This window comes from Paralichthys olivaceus, chromosome 16 (assembly GCF_024713975.1).
Source record: "Paralichthys olivaceus isolate ysfri-2021 chromosome 16, ASM2471397v2, whole genome shotgun sequence".
NCBI classification, from domain to species: Eukaryota; Metazoa; Chordata; class Actinopteri; order Pleuronectiformes; family Paralichthyidae; genus Paralichthys; species Paralichthys olivaceus.
The window spans coordinates 4,366,186-4,381,763 of record NC_091108.1 but is presented as its reverse complement, the minus strand read 5'-3'; the positions used below and the strand labels follow the sequence as shown (position 1 = coordinate 4,381,763).

Below are 15,578 nucleotides of genomic sequence, written 5' to 3'. Positions count from 1 at the left end.
TGCTGGTGGATATGTTCTTACCTTCATACCAGAACATGGGAGCTGTTTCAAGCTGTTATCTCTCTTTATGCTAAGATAGGCTACTCAGCTGCTGGATCCATCTATTATCTATACTGCTTATCCTTCAGGCAGCGTGGGGTACGTCCTCACCAGGTTATCACAGGGCCAACACACAGAGAGAAAATACCATTCACACCTATGGTCAGTTTAGAGTCTTCAGTGGTTCTATCCCAGATCTGCATGTTTTAGGACTGTGGGAGGCAGCTGGCTTACTCAGAGAAAACCCACACAAACACGGGGAGGACATGCACACTACACACAGAGAGAACCCAGTCCAACCAGGATTCAAACCAGGAACCTCCTGGAGGCGATAGAGCTTAGCTACTGGGTGTGGCTTTAAATTAAATACCAGATCTTTGACTAATTCCCTGGTTCCTGCTTCTCAAATGCTTTGATCTGTATTTTTTGGAGAAATTATAACTTTAATTCTTCTTAAAAATGTTCTGAAACAAGAGCGTTCCATGTTTGATATCGTGCAGTTACACCTCAAATCCTACAAGCATGATCCGAACTGTCAGTGTGGTGTTGACAAAATTCCCCCTCACCTCCGCTAAGGAATGGTGACTTTAAAATGTGTGATGCAATGTTTAGTCTTTGGCTTTTCTTCAGCACGTTGTCCTCATGAGATGCTTCTGTGTGACAACAGAGGAAATGTGACATACCTGGTGCCCGCTGAGGAGGAACAGCTGAACACAAAGGATTATAATTTGCAGTAATGAAAGATGAATCTATCGCAGGGGACCGGGAACACCTAATAAATCACCTGATGCTCCTGTTATGCACGTTGACGTTTCATTAGTTCCATTTCATTACACGTATCACTAAGCCTCTCTTCAAATGTCAGAGGAATGAAAAATCTCTCGACCAATCACTGCTCTCCTTCGCAGTGGCCACACAGATGCAGCAGGAATAATTTGCTCCTCGGGCCAAAACAGTAACAAAGACGCTCCTGACGACCTTCTTCCCTGAACTTTTTAACATCAGGCCTGTGGAGCTGGTTGTAACGCAGGCCGATTCCTGCGCTGCTCTACCTCTCAGTCTCTTTGTCTTTTTCTGTCCTCCTCTCCCCTCCCGTCAGCGTGTATGAAAACATGCCAGACTGTTTTATAACAGGCCTTCTTCTTGGATTAATCCGTGCACGGGTGCCAATCTCTGGGCCAGAGTCACACAGCAGAGAACAGCGGACAGGAGGAGACGAGCTTTAAAGGCCAGAGACGCACAAACCTTCTGTGGTCAGTTTCATATATTTACCACTAAAGTTTAAAAGAAAAGCGTTTGACAGGATTTTTAAGAGTCTAAACTATTCAAAGCAGATTGCAGCATAATACTGATGATGCTCAGCGCAAATTTTTGCTGGTGTACTAACAAAAATTGTCTATTGATTTTAAACACCTTGCTTCATGGAGTGCCTCTGATGAAATTCTAAAATCTAAAAACACAAAGGTGAATGAGTAAATTGCACCTTGGTCACAATTGATACGATCTAATTAAAGCAGAAAGGTAAAAAAAACAACCTCAGTCAGGTTGAACAACATTTTTATAGTTAAGCTCGTCCGTCCCTGACGCTTATCTCTGTGACAGAGGATCTGAGCAGAGGGCAGACTGTGGGATTCAGTCGATTAAATGTTTCCCTGACTTAATGGTTTCAGCATGTTTGTAAACACTCTTATCATCGACTGCTATCAACACTAAAAAGAACTAATGAGTTCCTACTGTGCATTATTTGTTTCACAGGAATTAAAGACTTTCAATATGAGGACGTTGTTACTAAAACCCAAAAAATCCTGGATAGAGAAAATAGAAAATATCGGGGTCCAGCATCATAAAGATTTGCTTCTGAACAGGAGGGAGGGAAAGAGAAACACAGTCACATGATACTGAAGTGCAGATTCCGACGTGGATTTTGTTTTTCTGGGACAAACCTCGGGGGAACACAAAAAAAAAAATCTGCAATCAATCGGAGCAGCAGCTATCTCTGCCTCTCTCCTCCTCCCACTATTTCTGTTTGTACAAATAAAGCCTGTCTCCTCCTGTGGTCGTATGTATCGCAATCCTGCTCAGAGTAACGGCTCTGGAGCAAACAGACAGAAGAACGCCATGACTGCTGTGCAAATTTGAGACACTCCTCATCATGTGTAATGTCCTTTCACTTCAATCATACTGTTCCCCAATTATTTCCTTTCGAGCGTTCACCACTGTCAAGTGACAACAACATAAACTAGAGTTTGCACTTGATGCATTGCCACATCAAGACAGGATATGGATTTACTGTCTGTCCCAGCACATGCAGCTCGCTCAGGCGCTGATAAGTTGCCTTTGAAACCAACAGTACTGCAAGCACAGAAAGTTGAGGTCATGATCGGCTTCAGAATATAGATTTTCGACCAGTGGAAGACCGATGTGGAGGCATGCAACAGAAACAGAGCAAAAACAAGCTGAGAAACTGTGGCGCACATGACAGCGCCAAAGAAAAGATGTCATCCAGTCGCCAAGAGAAAACCCCATACATCTCCATCCTGACTGGTTGGGAATTAGCCTAATTTCTCCTTGTTGCCAGACGGCGTGTTACCTGCTGCTTGTCAAAATTGATTAGTCTAAGCAGCTGAACTTAAGCAGCGGCCCAGAGGAACAACCGCCACTCATGGTATTACCTGTGGGAAGACGTCTCTCTCTATCACAACAAACACTCCCTCCACTGAGCGACTAAAGTTTAGACGCAAAAAATGTATTCTCTTTCTGAACCAATATGGAGTGATTCAAAACTATAAGAATCCGAGGTGTGGCTGTGCATCCATGGTCACCGTGTAGATTCACCAAAGTGTAAACAGCTCAGATGTAGATCACAATAATATCATGCTCCCTGTTTACATCAGCCAACACGTGATGGGAATTGTTGTCCCAAAACTTTGTGACCACGATGTTTAAATAGCAAATGCACAACTACTACTTTATCGACCAATCCATGATATTGGGCAAACAGACGGAGTACATCTTGGACAGTACCCACACAGACACAGGGAGAACATGTGAACCCTGCACAACCCCGGCCGGCTGGCGGGTTCAAGCCCAAAACCTTCTTGCTGAGTTCAGAAATAACAATAATGTGAGTGTCATGATCCTCTCACCTCTCGGGTCCTCTCCAGCTCATTGTGCACCGCCTGTTTGGAGATCTCCACCTCGATGATCTTTTGTCTGAGCAGCTCGTTCTCGTCCTCGGCTCTGCTGCGTTTGTCCTCCACGCTCTCCAGCTCGTTGTGCAAACGCACCGACACGTCTTTGGCCACCTGAGATCAAGAATGAAATCACGTATATGAAAATCTTGTTATGTTCCATTAACACATGCTACATCATTTATATATGAGCTTACATATGCAAACCAACACACATATAGACCCACCGGGGTTACATGAGTGAAGAGTTGTTCAAAGTGACTCAGAGTTCTGATAAATTCAGAGGGAATACTTCAAATATTTATATCTAAAAAAGTCAGTCACTGGTGGAAGCCTATAATCAAAAGACATAAAAACACACACTAACAAAATCAGAGACATGCTGTATGGTCTCACAGACCTTGAGGTCCTGCTCCAGACTACGTAGCAGATCTCCGTCCACATGGCCGGTCTGTGCGACCCGAAGGCTCTTCTGCTCGGCCTTCCGTAGGCGGTACTGCAGGATACGGCAGTTCTTGTTGGATCGGTCCAGTTCCCTCCGCAGCTCCTGCAGCTGGTAGACCTCCTCCTCCAGGTAGTTGTCTCGGATCTCTTCCATCTCCGCCCGCAACTCATCCACTTCATCCTGAGACACGGTGCAAACAGGGTCCAGCTGTTATTTAAGTTATAATGTTGCTATTGTTAACTTTTGTTTGCCAAATTTGAAGAAAAATCCTCAAGGTGACATTTCATGTTCTTGAGAATAGGATGGATGGACGGACAGAGAAACAGAAAACATGTTGTAACAACTGTTGTCAGTGCAGCGGTGTGGAAAACAGGACCTCAAGAAGATGATGGTTGTGTCAAAACGTCTGATAAACCTGACTTACTGGTATTTTTAGAGGTTTTAGAAGATTCAGGTGTGATTTAGGCCCATAAATCTACCGCTGTAAATTATATATGAGGTCCACCCATGCAAGTACTCTTAGTGCTGATGATGTTACATCACTAGTTGGCTCTAAGCATCTTATCTCTTGGACTGGATGCCCCCCCAACTCCTATCAGCATGAAACATCCCAGTCTGCACCAAAAAAAGAGATTTCACTGTACAAGTGAGTGAGATACCACAATGGTTTGTTTGGTAACCTCGGGGGTTTCAGTTAACTCAGGAGATTTCCCCTGGGACGGATATTCCAAGAGCTTGACTGGCACCTGATGAAAAGTCAATTGGATATTGAATGGTGAGGGAGGGAGGGAAGAGTATATCAATTAAAGAAAACTAAACCTGTCCTCATTTGGAAAGGCAAAGAGCCCGTTGTTATCTGAGCAGGGCCCCGAGGAAGGAGCTAATGACCTCGCACAGGGTCGGACCAATCGATGGCCAGGTTAAAAGCAGAACCAGAGGCAGAGCAGCATCCTGGGAGCAGGTTTATACTTACAGAATATCACTGATGTTTGTACACGAGTCATCACCTTGACTTAGTCTTCTTTTTAACTGTGGTGGAGGTTATTACTAGAAAATAACAATTCCTCACAACCCAAAGCGACGTCTTCGTTAGCGACTTCAACGAATAGTCGTCAAATAATTGCTTAATCCGTAAAGTTTTAATTAGTTAATGTTTTGTTTTGTCTTCATTCCAAAAAGATTGTTTAAATACCACTGATATTAAATGGATTCAGCAAATCTTCACATTAACGGAGCTGACAGCAAATAATTGACACAGACTAATTACTTACCAGAAGCAGAATCCTGTCGATTTTTGGGTTTATTGCATTGCACTTGGTTATTTTGTATTTTCTTATGACACTTTATTGGTCAATTTAACTGATAATTTAAAAAAAGGATTCTGCAGTTTATCCTTTCATTAAGATCATGGTTAGTTTTAGCCCGAAAACAAAATCATTCTGCAGCATCTTATTGGTGCGATGTACCTGAGCTAACAAAGGTTTGGATCCTCTTCCTGACCTTTGTCACACATCACCCTAGATTTTCTTCTTTTGTTCCTCTCAATCAAAATAAGCAACGCACCAGGAATATACAGAATGCAAACAGAATAATAAGCAGAGAGGTGTCAACTCTGAGAGATGAATAAAAAACAGGCAGTAATGGCTGGGACTGATGGGGGGGGGGGGGGGGGGGTGTCTCAGGAGTTCACCTCAGAGACCCAGCTGGCAGCCTGACAGCCAAGCAGGAGGGCGTTTGAACCCCACACACATGGGACATCTGACTGTTATCAAGTCCTGTGGGATAAAGCCATTACAGCGAGAGGCCGCAAAGCTGATTAACTCTCTTGTGTTTTCACTGAGCTAGAGACACACACACACACACACACACACACAGACATGCGTGATCAAGTTTGAAATAAACACTCACAGTAACATACAAATAAACCTGTCTCCCATCTGTGGGGGGGTAAAAGAAAACTGTGAGATTGTTTGCCGCATTATCTGTTGTCCTCCCCCCCCCTCCCCAACGTATGGGGATAGCCTACTTATACAGTAGAAGTGGGGGGGAGGGTCCTGCATGAAGTCTTCCAACAGAAAATACAACACACTGGAAAACAAAAGACTAATTAAGAAACACTGCAGACTCATGGATTTTCCTCCTGAAACAGTCGATGGCTTTTTGTGCATTACACACTGGCTTCAAAATGTTATGTCCACCGACCCAAAGAAGTTCAACAGAGACAAATCTAATACTTGAATAAGTTGAAGAGCAGTTTGGATCACTACATGGAGACAAAGTGCAGCAGATCAATCTCCTCGGTATAAACAGACTTTGGTGACTTGACAGCAACAGTATAAAAGATGTAATTTAAAAAAACAGGCATGGTGAAACCACTGCTGTCAATAAAAGTGCCATTAATAAAGGTTAAATCCACGAGGATGCAAGTGAAGGTTAGAAAGACGGCATGATGGATGGAGGGTGAGTCTACATGGGCATCAGAGAGCAGTGGGTTCAGACTGTGGTCAGTGAGATCAGGCTGAAAGCTTGAGGGGGAAGATGCTCAAGGTGATGATGACAAGTGGAGCTTTACTGTAAACAGGACAGTTTGGAAACCAGCTGCTGTGTCACAGATCATAAATGATGCAAAAACTAAACTGTAATCTGAGTTGGGTGATTGTGATTCTGCAGCCTCTTACCTTGAGGTAGTCGTTTTCAGATCTCAGATCTTCCATCTCTCGCTGCAGCTCCTCCTCGGTTACATCCCTGGTGCCTGGCAGTTTGACTTGTGCGCTTGTTGCGGGCTTCTTGTGTTTCTCTCCGGGCTGAGCCTGAGACATGCTTCCCTTGGCGGCGGGAGCATCGGTTGTGCGCGGCTGATGAGCTGCAGCCGCCGCCGCAGCTCCGGTCGCTTCTGCCCGCGGCGGATTATCTGCCCCCTGCTGATCCCGGTCACTGGAGCCGGTACCGGACTCTGCGTCGCTGCTGGCGGCCGCTGCCAGCCGCTGCTCGTCCGACAGCGGCTCGGACGGGCAGTCTGACAGGTCCGAGCTGCTGTCGGTCTGGCTGACCCGGCCCAGAGGCGCTCCGGTCGGTACACGGATCGGGGATCCATGGACGTGAGGGCCCGGGGACCCCGAGCCTAGCTTCCCCCTCTTGCCTTTAACGAGAGTCGGACTGCTGGTGCTGTCCGGTTTGATGCCGGCGGCTTTGGGCTCGGCTGCTGCCGCATGCTGGGGCACCTTCGTGGGCTTTTTGGCTGCAGCAGACTTGGTGTTACTTTTGACGGTGGCTGGTTTCTCTTTGGCCCCGGTGGTGCCGCGTCTGGAGCTGCGGTTCGGGTGGGCTAAGGGCACTGAGGCGGACTGCTGCTTGTTGAGTTTGGGGGATTTGGGGACGATGGCAGGTGGCTTGGCGGAGCGGGAGTGCACATCCTTGAGGAAGGGTCTGGCCGGGGACGGCGCTCGGTTCAGCCTCTTCTTCTCCAACTGGTGGTTCTGCGGTTTGGTGTCGCTGCCGGAGCCATTGGAGCTCTCCATTATCCCCCGACACCGGCAGCTGCAGGAGGGCGACGAAGGAGACGATCAATCCACGGCACCGCGGAAAACCTCGGACATGCGTCGCCAGACAAACAGCCAGGTTTCTTCTTCTTCCTTGCCGGGCTGGGGATGCGCATCCTGCGGAGTGCCGGGTGTTTTTACTCCATCCTGTGCGCGTTCACCAGGTTGTCATTGTAAGGAAACGCTGCAATAAAAAAAAGGGGATTACTGGGACGGATGGGAGGACGGACAGGTTGCATCTGCAGCCCGGGTTCGTGCATGAGGCTCAAGTTGGAAAGAAAGGAGTGAGTCCGGGGTCGCATCAGCCCTCTTCTTCCTCCTCCTCACGCCGGGTCTCCATCCCTCTGTTCCGGCTGGGCCCCCCGTGTGTCTCTCGTACCCGTCTCCACTCCTTCCTCGCTGACATGCAGGATCTGCAGCCGCTGCGGTGTGACGCTCGGCCGTGATTTTCTGCGGGGCGCATGCGCTCCTGCTTCAGCAGTATAACCCAGGCACACCCCCTGTTTTCTGTGGGACCAGGTCTGACACGCATGGTGCGCATGCCCTAATGGCACACACGCACACTGTGCACACGCACTATTGGGTATCGATCAACCCTCACTGAGGTGATGCACTCCAGTGGAACCAATACTGATCCTCCTCCTCCTCCTCCAATGGAAAACCTGACATCAGATCATTCTTTTCCTCAGACCACCCCATCTAAAAATGAACCTTAACATCTTTAAATTAAACAAGATGCACTAATACTCTTCTAATTCAATGGGAAATCTTACATCAATCAGATCTTTACATGATCTAAACTATCACATCTGATTATTAAGAAGTAAATCCATCACTTCTAGCAGCTTTATTAAAGAAGTTTAGTGTCAGTAAACGTCCCCTCAAGATCCTCAGAGACAACTTTTGCAAAGACAAAGTCACACAGTTAGACCAAGACCACGGTTTGGTAATAAATATAGATATCTTTAATTGCAATTCATTAGTTCAAGAATGCCACAAGTTATAAATACCACAAATCAACTTTAAACATGCCGAAAACTTTTTTCAAAGACTTGAAACAGGTTTAATACAAAGTACAGTCTTCCATCTTAAAGGATACGCATTTCAATTTCAATAAAAGCATTTGTTTAAAAACGTATATTTAAAACATTGAGTAGTATAAGGCTTAGCTACTAAAAACAAAGACCTCAGGGTTAGTGGTGAATGCTAAATGTCAGGTAGGCGGAGAGACGAAGGGTTTTGTTCGACAACAAAAAACAACGTCAGGAGAAAAGTTTACAACTCACTGCTTCAGACAAAACTGGGAGATCATTTGTCTGTAAAGGTCATTTGCTAGCTGCTAATCTCACTGGAAGATGTGCTGGGATGTCAGTGTCACATTTACAATATTTTTCTTTTGGTATGAAACTATTCATTTGTTACAATCCGGTCCACAAAAGCTTGAGCTGAATATAAAACTTCAAATAAAACTAATCTAATAGAGAGTCTGCTTTATCAATTCCAAATCTTCTGAATGGGCTCGTCCTTCTCGTGGGCTTTAACCTCAACATGTAGCAGCAAAACAGAAACACCCACAGTGCACATTTCTCATACTGCAGGAATTAAATGGGAATTAAATGATTATTAATGTCTACATGAACAACAAGAGAGCTTAACGTGCATTGCCTTGTATTGTTGACACAACTGATGAGATATCACTGGTCCATAATAAACGGCCAAATCATAAATTCAAAGTAGCTAACCTCTAAAAAAAAACACAAACATTCCCTTCAAGCTGGATTTTTATGAAAATGCTTCTTTTATAATTTGATATGAAACTCGAAGCAATAAAAGCTGCACAAATAGTTTTCTTTCATATTCAAATACCACACAAATCCTGATCTTTCCCCAGCAAAGGGAGACGCACGCATCTTTCTCTCGACTGTATTTGAATCCAAAGGAAAAAAACACCAAAACAAAACAATTACAAATATTAGTAACAAAACCAAAGAACGAAGCTTAAAACTTTAAAAAATGTGCCTGTGTAGTTTCTTTCTGTCTCTATTCCCTCAAAAAAACAGCAACACACGTGGAAATTGTCCCTTTGAAGGCTCCAGTCCACCAAAGACTCCATTACCCATCTCTCCTCTCTAACAGGATGTGGAAGAGTTGTGAGCGGCCACTACTGAGGCAACATTGATCGTTGTTAGTGCTAATCTACGAATCGTGTGCTTTTTCTTTTTCTGCACGTAAGCTTGACTAGTTACGATGGATCGTAGTGCAAAACATTACCGTTTTTAGAAACGCAAAGGGAGCTGTTCCAGCCACTTTAATACTTTAAGGCAAAGGAATAGTAACCGATCACCACCACACGACCACCCGCTGCCGGCCACGAAAATCTGCACTTTGTCCAGTCATTACAGCAACACACCATATTTACATCATGTGCTTTGTTTATCTCAAGTCAACTCCTCACTTGGTAAAAATACTTATTAATAAGAATATATAACTACTGTACCGAGACCCAGAATTGAACCGAAGCTGATTTTCTGTGATATAACAGACTGTCAGGGCGACTCAGACTACGTTAAAACTTAGTGTACACAGTATGTGTGGTGACAAAATGAAACAGCAAGACAACAAGCTGTAGGGCCCTCAATAACCCCCTCTCCATAGAAAATGTGCAACTGCTACCAGAGGGCTCTCCGACTTGAAGGCACCTGAGGGGCACAGCTCGTCTATCGGTCAGAGGAATGAGGTAGTCTGGGTCAAATGTCAACAGAAAGGTGGTAGGAGGTGGGTGACTCACGTGTTAATATGGCACATGTCATAGTGTTCAGCTACAAAACAGGAGGAGAAACAGGGATAACATGATACTGGTTGTTAAAAGAAAGTCCATGAATTTATAGAGCAGTAGTCAAGAATTCCAAACTGCTGCCGCGTCCTGCCCCCTGGTGGCCAGATTGGTGATCTGCATGTGTGAGCTGTGTGTGTGTAGTGTAGTGTAGTGTAGTGTAGTGTAGTGTAGTGTAGTGTAGTGTGTGTGTGTGTGTGTGTGTGTGTGTGTGTGTGGGACCACTCTCAGCAACAGCGCATGCGAGGTGGGGGCAACTCTGGAGGCACTTCCGGTTCAGGCTGCAGAGACAGGACACTGTTGGAAAGCTCCTTGTTGGGAACTTCCAGAGGCATCTGTCTCAGGGACGAAGAAAAAAAGAAAAAAAGAAAATCAGAAAAAACTGATTTAAAATGAAGAACATATAGACAGCAGGCGACTTATTGAATGTCTGAAGTAAAAACCTAAAATCTTCAAACAAATTGTGACAGCAACATTGAAGCAGTGGATTTTTCGAAACAATAATGATGAATAGTTTATCATCCAAATCATCATTATTTTTGATATATTATAAATATTCTTATTCATAAGAATTATCTTCCTGTTTCCACCTAGTTCATAATGTAGCCGTTCAATTAATGAGTTAATCTCTATGACCTGTGTGACTCTTAGTTCATTTATAGTTTCTTTGTGAAGCAGACAAATGTTTAATTTCTTTCTCATAACATCCGTAATTGTTGAAAATTAAGTAATAGTTGAACGGAATGTGTGAAATCTAATCACACAGCTGAACAATGAAGGACAAGAGAATATTATTGTAGCAGGTGATAATGCAATAAGCACAGGTTATTATTTTATTCTATTCATACTGACCTTGCTAAGAATGTCATCCACAAGCTTCAGGAAGATCTCATCCACATTAAAGTTATCCTTGGCACTAGCTTCGCAGAAGCGCATTCCACTGATTCGAGAGGCAAACTGTAACACGAGAAAGTGTGAAATTATTACAGAGCCAGAAAAAGAACAACTGCATCATTTCTAAAACTAAACTGAACGACGAAACAGCACAAACTCCTTCGACAATTAGAGACCTCATGTAGACCTGCTGTTAGTACTGAAGCATCTTCTTTCAGAAACCTTGATCTGTTCAAATGAATAGAAAAATAAAGATAGATGAAAGGGAGGAGTTGTGTGTAGAACCCACCCGCTCTCCCTGCTGTCTGGAGATGATACGATCGCTCTCACAGTCCAGCTTGTTCCCGACCAGGAGAAGCTCTGCTTCCTCTGATGCATACTGACACAGAACAGAGAGGAGCCACGTCAGCAAATCATCTCCCTCCATTTTAATTAAAGTTTTACTAGATCACTGCATTGAAATCTGTTCAGCACACTGACATCGTGAGAGCTGGCTGGAGCATGTGGATAACTGATTTACATTTCATGCAGCTTGATTTTAAATGTTAACAACTGTGCTCGGTTACCTTGTCTATCATTTTCATCCACTTGGGAAGGTCTTCAAACGTCTCCTGCTTCGTGATGTCATACACAATCACTATTCCCTTAGCGCCTCTGTAGTAAGCTGATGTGATGCTGTTGAACCTCTCCTGGCCCGCAGTGTCCCTGCACAGAGAGATTAAACACAATACAATCAGTAACAAAAGCTTTTATTCATCCATTGTCAACAAGGATGATCATGAACAATTCTTAAGGAAAAGAAGAATCAGGTTTAGCAACAGATTATTAATATCATTTTACTCATTGATGATGAAATTCTCATTTCTTCATAAGTAATTTACAAACACAGATTCTCTTTGTGTGCAGTCACACCACCATCATCATCATCATCATCATCATCTAGCTAAGAAAAATAGGAATCTGAAGAGTTTCTTCCTGAGACAATCACAGAAAGGTGACACATCAATGTTATGAAATGATTCTTTGCACTGTAATTGATTCACTTAGCAATTACTACCAACACATAAACATTTGATAAATGTCTGTTAACATTCTGTCGTGTAGCTGTAAGCAAACATAGGTTTATATCAATGCTTTTGTCAATTACATTACCTTCTGTAGGTACTCATAAGTCAACGCTGGTTTATAAACTGACAATATAGAAAAGTTGTAATTACATGAAATATATTTTCAGAGTAGAAGGCTGTACGAGTACAATGTCAGTTAAAGCTACATTAATGTGTTATAATATTTATCAAATGCTAAAAGTGCTACAATCAACATGATCAATAAGACACACAGAGATTTTTAATTAGATTTTCTTCACTAAATATGTGGATTTTTGGAAATCAACTTCAAAAATATTATTAAATGTATGTACAGATATTTTTTTAGGTTACAGTATGATTCAGCTGATCATCCTGGGTTAGCAGCGTGACAAGCGGTTGGAGCAGCACTCACAGTGCAGTGTTACTGTACCTTCAGCCAGCCAGCCTCTCCCTGTTCCCCCTGTGAGTCAGAGTCAGGCTTATGAGCAGGAGAGCGGACAGACACACAGCAGCACAATGGCAGCGTTAGGTAAGACCGGGGCGTGGCAGTGTTGGAGCTTGATGCGAGGAGTTCGACATGAGAGACAAGACACACGGAGAGCGGCCTTCCTTTTCGGAAAGGTCGAGGACGGACAGAGGAGCGGGGACAAAATGGGACGTGGTAAACGGCAGATGAGATGAGGAGGACGGGCGGGATGTTAGTGAAGAAGTCAGATGTGTTAGTGGCACAAGCAATGGAGTCCCCTACTCTGTCACACAAAAGCAATTACTAGTTCAAAAGCTTTCCTAAATGTGGTAGTACATCAGTTTATTTATTACACAAGCGCTGCTGATGTTTTCAAAATGTAATTAAGGCCTAGTTAAAGTCATAAGACACAAGCAGGGGCTGAACATCATTGAATAACATCTTCCTTTCTCGGGTGGTCTTGCAGAGAAATTGAAAAATCCCCCCTTTCTCTTCTCTCCTCCGTTTGCACCCACCTCTATTTTTTTTCAAATAAAATTTTAAGACAACCAGAAAAAGCCCCAATTGTTACAAAAATGTGAAAACTAGCATTCAAATAAAAAAATCTGTGTTTCTTTGTCCACACACAACTTCTGAGGGGACCATGACAGATTACCAACAGCATGATACCTGGCTGATATACATGTCCTTCATACACATCAACCAGCTGCAGGGATAACGGAGGACACAGGTTCATTTTGGGGGTCAGGGGCTGAACAGTTAGGAAACGCCTGACTAAGTCAACCCTCTCTGATTTCAGTGAGGTGGATAAAAAAATGACACATTATAAATAACATATATAGGATTTAGTGCAGGCTATTATTAGTTGAAATGCTTCAACTAATGTACAAAGTTGAGATGCAACCAGTGAGCCACCAGTTTGTTAGAGCAGCTTGCAGCATGATAGGACAGAGGAAACACTCAATGATGGAACAGAGGAAATGCCCCACGTAGAGGGATAAAGGAGCTGGAGACTTGTGTCAAATTACTCACCATATCTGTAGTCGGATCTTCCTCCCTCTCAGCTCAACTGTCTTGATTTTGAAGTCAACTCCTACAAGAGGAATCAAACACAAACATCTGATCTGAACATGTACCAGCCTCGCCTGTGTTGTTGTTGTAGTTGTTGTTTCTTCGTGTTGGCATAATTTCAGTTAGTAGGTTTGGACGGTTTTTGATCAACCTGCAAAATGAAAATTGACCACGTCTCTACGTATTTAAGGCTAATGAATAGCTGAGTTATCTGTGGTATCTGTGATCAAAAGCAGCACAATATTTGTGACACCGCTCACACAACCTGTGAGCGGTGTCACAGCAGCGACAGGGCACAAAATGGAGCACTGCCAGAGCAGCTGCCTGCCTGCACCTATTTTGGGATTGGATACTATGGCTGGCTGCTGTATTGGTCACAGGACTGTTTACCCAACACACCTCGTTTATTATAAACTTGAAAAACTAAACCATGGCACAGCAACATTGCAGCATGTTCTCTTGTATTCATCAAGTCAAGATACCAGGGATCAACAACTTAAGTTCTTGTGTATTTAAACTAGAAATACGACAGGTGGCCGTTCAGAAATGGCAGTTAATTGAACATATCCACTCCTCTCACTACTACACGTACATACCGTAACAGCTCTTGTACCCACGGTGTAAAACATGGAATCTCTATAATCTTTATTTGTGAGAAAACCTGGAAATGATGGGATTATTTTAGTCTTTCCTGGTTTACCAATGTCAAGTAACTCCACATACTCGTCTAACCTCAGACACATGTCCTGTGATTTGTTATTTGACACGCAGCATCGTACACAGATTGAATTTCTAATGGTGTTCTCCTACACGAGCAAACACTACAAGACGGTGTGACAAATATCCCCCCACGTATTTTTGACATGAGGAGCTGATGTGTGCCACTATTTTCCCATTACTTACAACGACCTTGCTATATTAAACATGTTATTCTAGAGAAGTCTATATCTTGAGTGTTTCCCTTGATATTTATATCAGTTTATCATAATTTGATTGAGCTTTCTCAATCCTGAACCTGCTGTGTTCCTCTGTGTGAGCTGTTCACAACCGATAATACAATAAATGCTGTGTTTGGTGCTGAAGACCTTGAATTATACAATTGATCAAAACCATATTTCAAGCATCAGACGTGAGTGAAGGCTCGTCTGTGGGTGAGTTCGGTTAGCTTGACCAGTGCAGTTAGCTTGAGTTAGCCAGCTCCATCTGGTGGTTTAACCTCTGATCGGTCTCGTCACACAGTAAAAACATGAGGCAGCTTGTTTACAAAGACTTTCCAGTGGTTGGTTTAGCTCGCCTCTCTTTCAGTAAATAGACGGGGCCCTGCTGGATGTCAACACAAAAGTTGACAGAAACAAGTCCCGTGAACGCCCCGTGTCCTCACCGACTGTCGACTTGCACGCTTCGCAGAAGGTGTCGTCCGTGTATCGCTCCATGAGGCTGGTCTTACCGACCCCGCGGGAGCCGATGATGATGATCTGCAGTTTGAAATCAGCGGGGCGCGGAGGCATCTTCCTGCGGCGCGACTGAGCCCCCAGGGCGGGCGACGAGTTCGCGGAGCCCCCGCCACCACCGGCGGCCCTCCGCGGGATATCAAACCGTGGATCCATCAGTGACTCCACATCAGTGACGACAAAGAAACGAACTCGTCTAAACCGTGACGGAACCTGAACAACGAGCTAATTCCAACTTTCTCTCGTCTCCGTGGGAGTTTGGGAAACTTTGTCTCTCGCTGAGTTGTTGTTCAGCCATTAGACACCGCCGTGACGTCACAATCACTTCCGCTTCCGCCGCAAAATGTTAAAATATTTTAATATTTGATTTTAAACTGTGTTTATTATTATTATAATTATGATTATTATTGCGGTTTCATTGTTATTGTTATTATTATTATTGCTGTTTCCGTTTTATTTTTTATCACTATAATTACATGTATTATTATTATTACTGCTATATCATTATTATTCTTATAGAGAATAATACATAATAGTATTATTTATGAATGTGATTATTAT

General features: G+C 43.6%; 2 protein-coding genes across 6 annotated transcripts in view; both read right to left on the bottom strand.

Moving 5' to 3' along the window:
• Positions 1 to 7,328, bottom strand: part of LOC109644374 (microtubule cross-linking factor 1) — a 48,707-nt gene extending 41,379 nt beyond the window's left edge. For all 5 annotated transcript variants that reach the window (XM_069510581.1, XM_069510582.1, XM_069510584.1 and 2 more), the window contains exons 1-3: positions 6,354 to 7,328; positions 3,631 to 3,855; positions 3,186 to 3,344 (exon numbers count right to left, since the gene is read on the bottom strand). In XM_069510581.1, the coding sequence (XP_069366682.1) occupies positions 3,186 to 3,344; positions 3,631 to 3,855; positions 6,354 to 7,193 (1,224 nt within the window). In that variant the 5' untranslated portion in view covers positions 7,194 to 7,328. The remainder of the gene's footprint in view (positions 1 to 3,185; positions 3,345 to 3,630; positions 3,856 to 6,353) is intronic.
• Positions 7,329 to 8,156: 828 nt separating this feature from the next.
• rab12 (RAB12, member RAS oncogene family) lies at positions 8,157 to 15,346 on the bottom strand. The gene is made up of 6 exons (XM_020113049.2): positions 14,948 to 15,346; positions 13,528 to 13,588; positions 11,508 to 11,646; positions 11,231 to 11,320; positions 10,900 to 11,004; positions 8,157 to 10,382 (listed from the first exon to the last, which is right to left on the bottom strand). Exons 1-6 carry the CDS (start codon positions 15,171 to 15,173, stop codon positions 10,275 to 10,277), a joined length of 729 nt encoding a protein of 242 aa, XP_019968608.1. The 5' UTR covers positions 15,174 to 15,346; the 3' UTR covers positions 8,157 to 10,274.
• Positions 15,347 to 15,578: the final 232 nt, after the last annotated feature.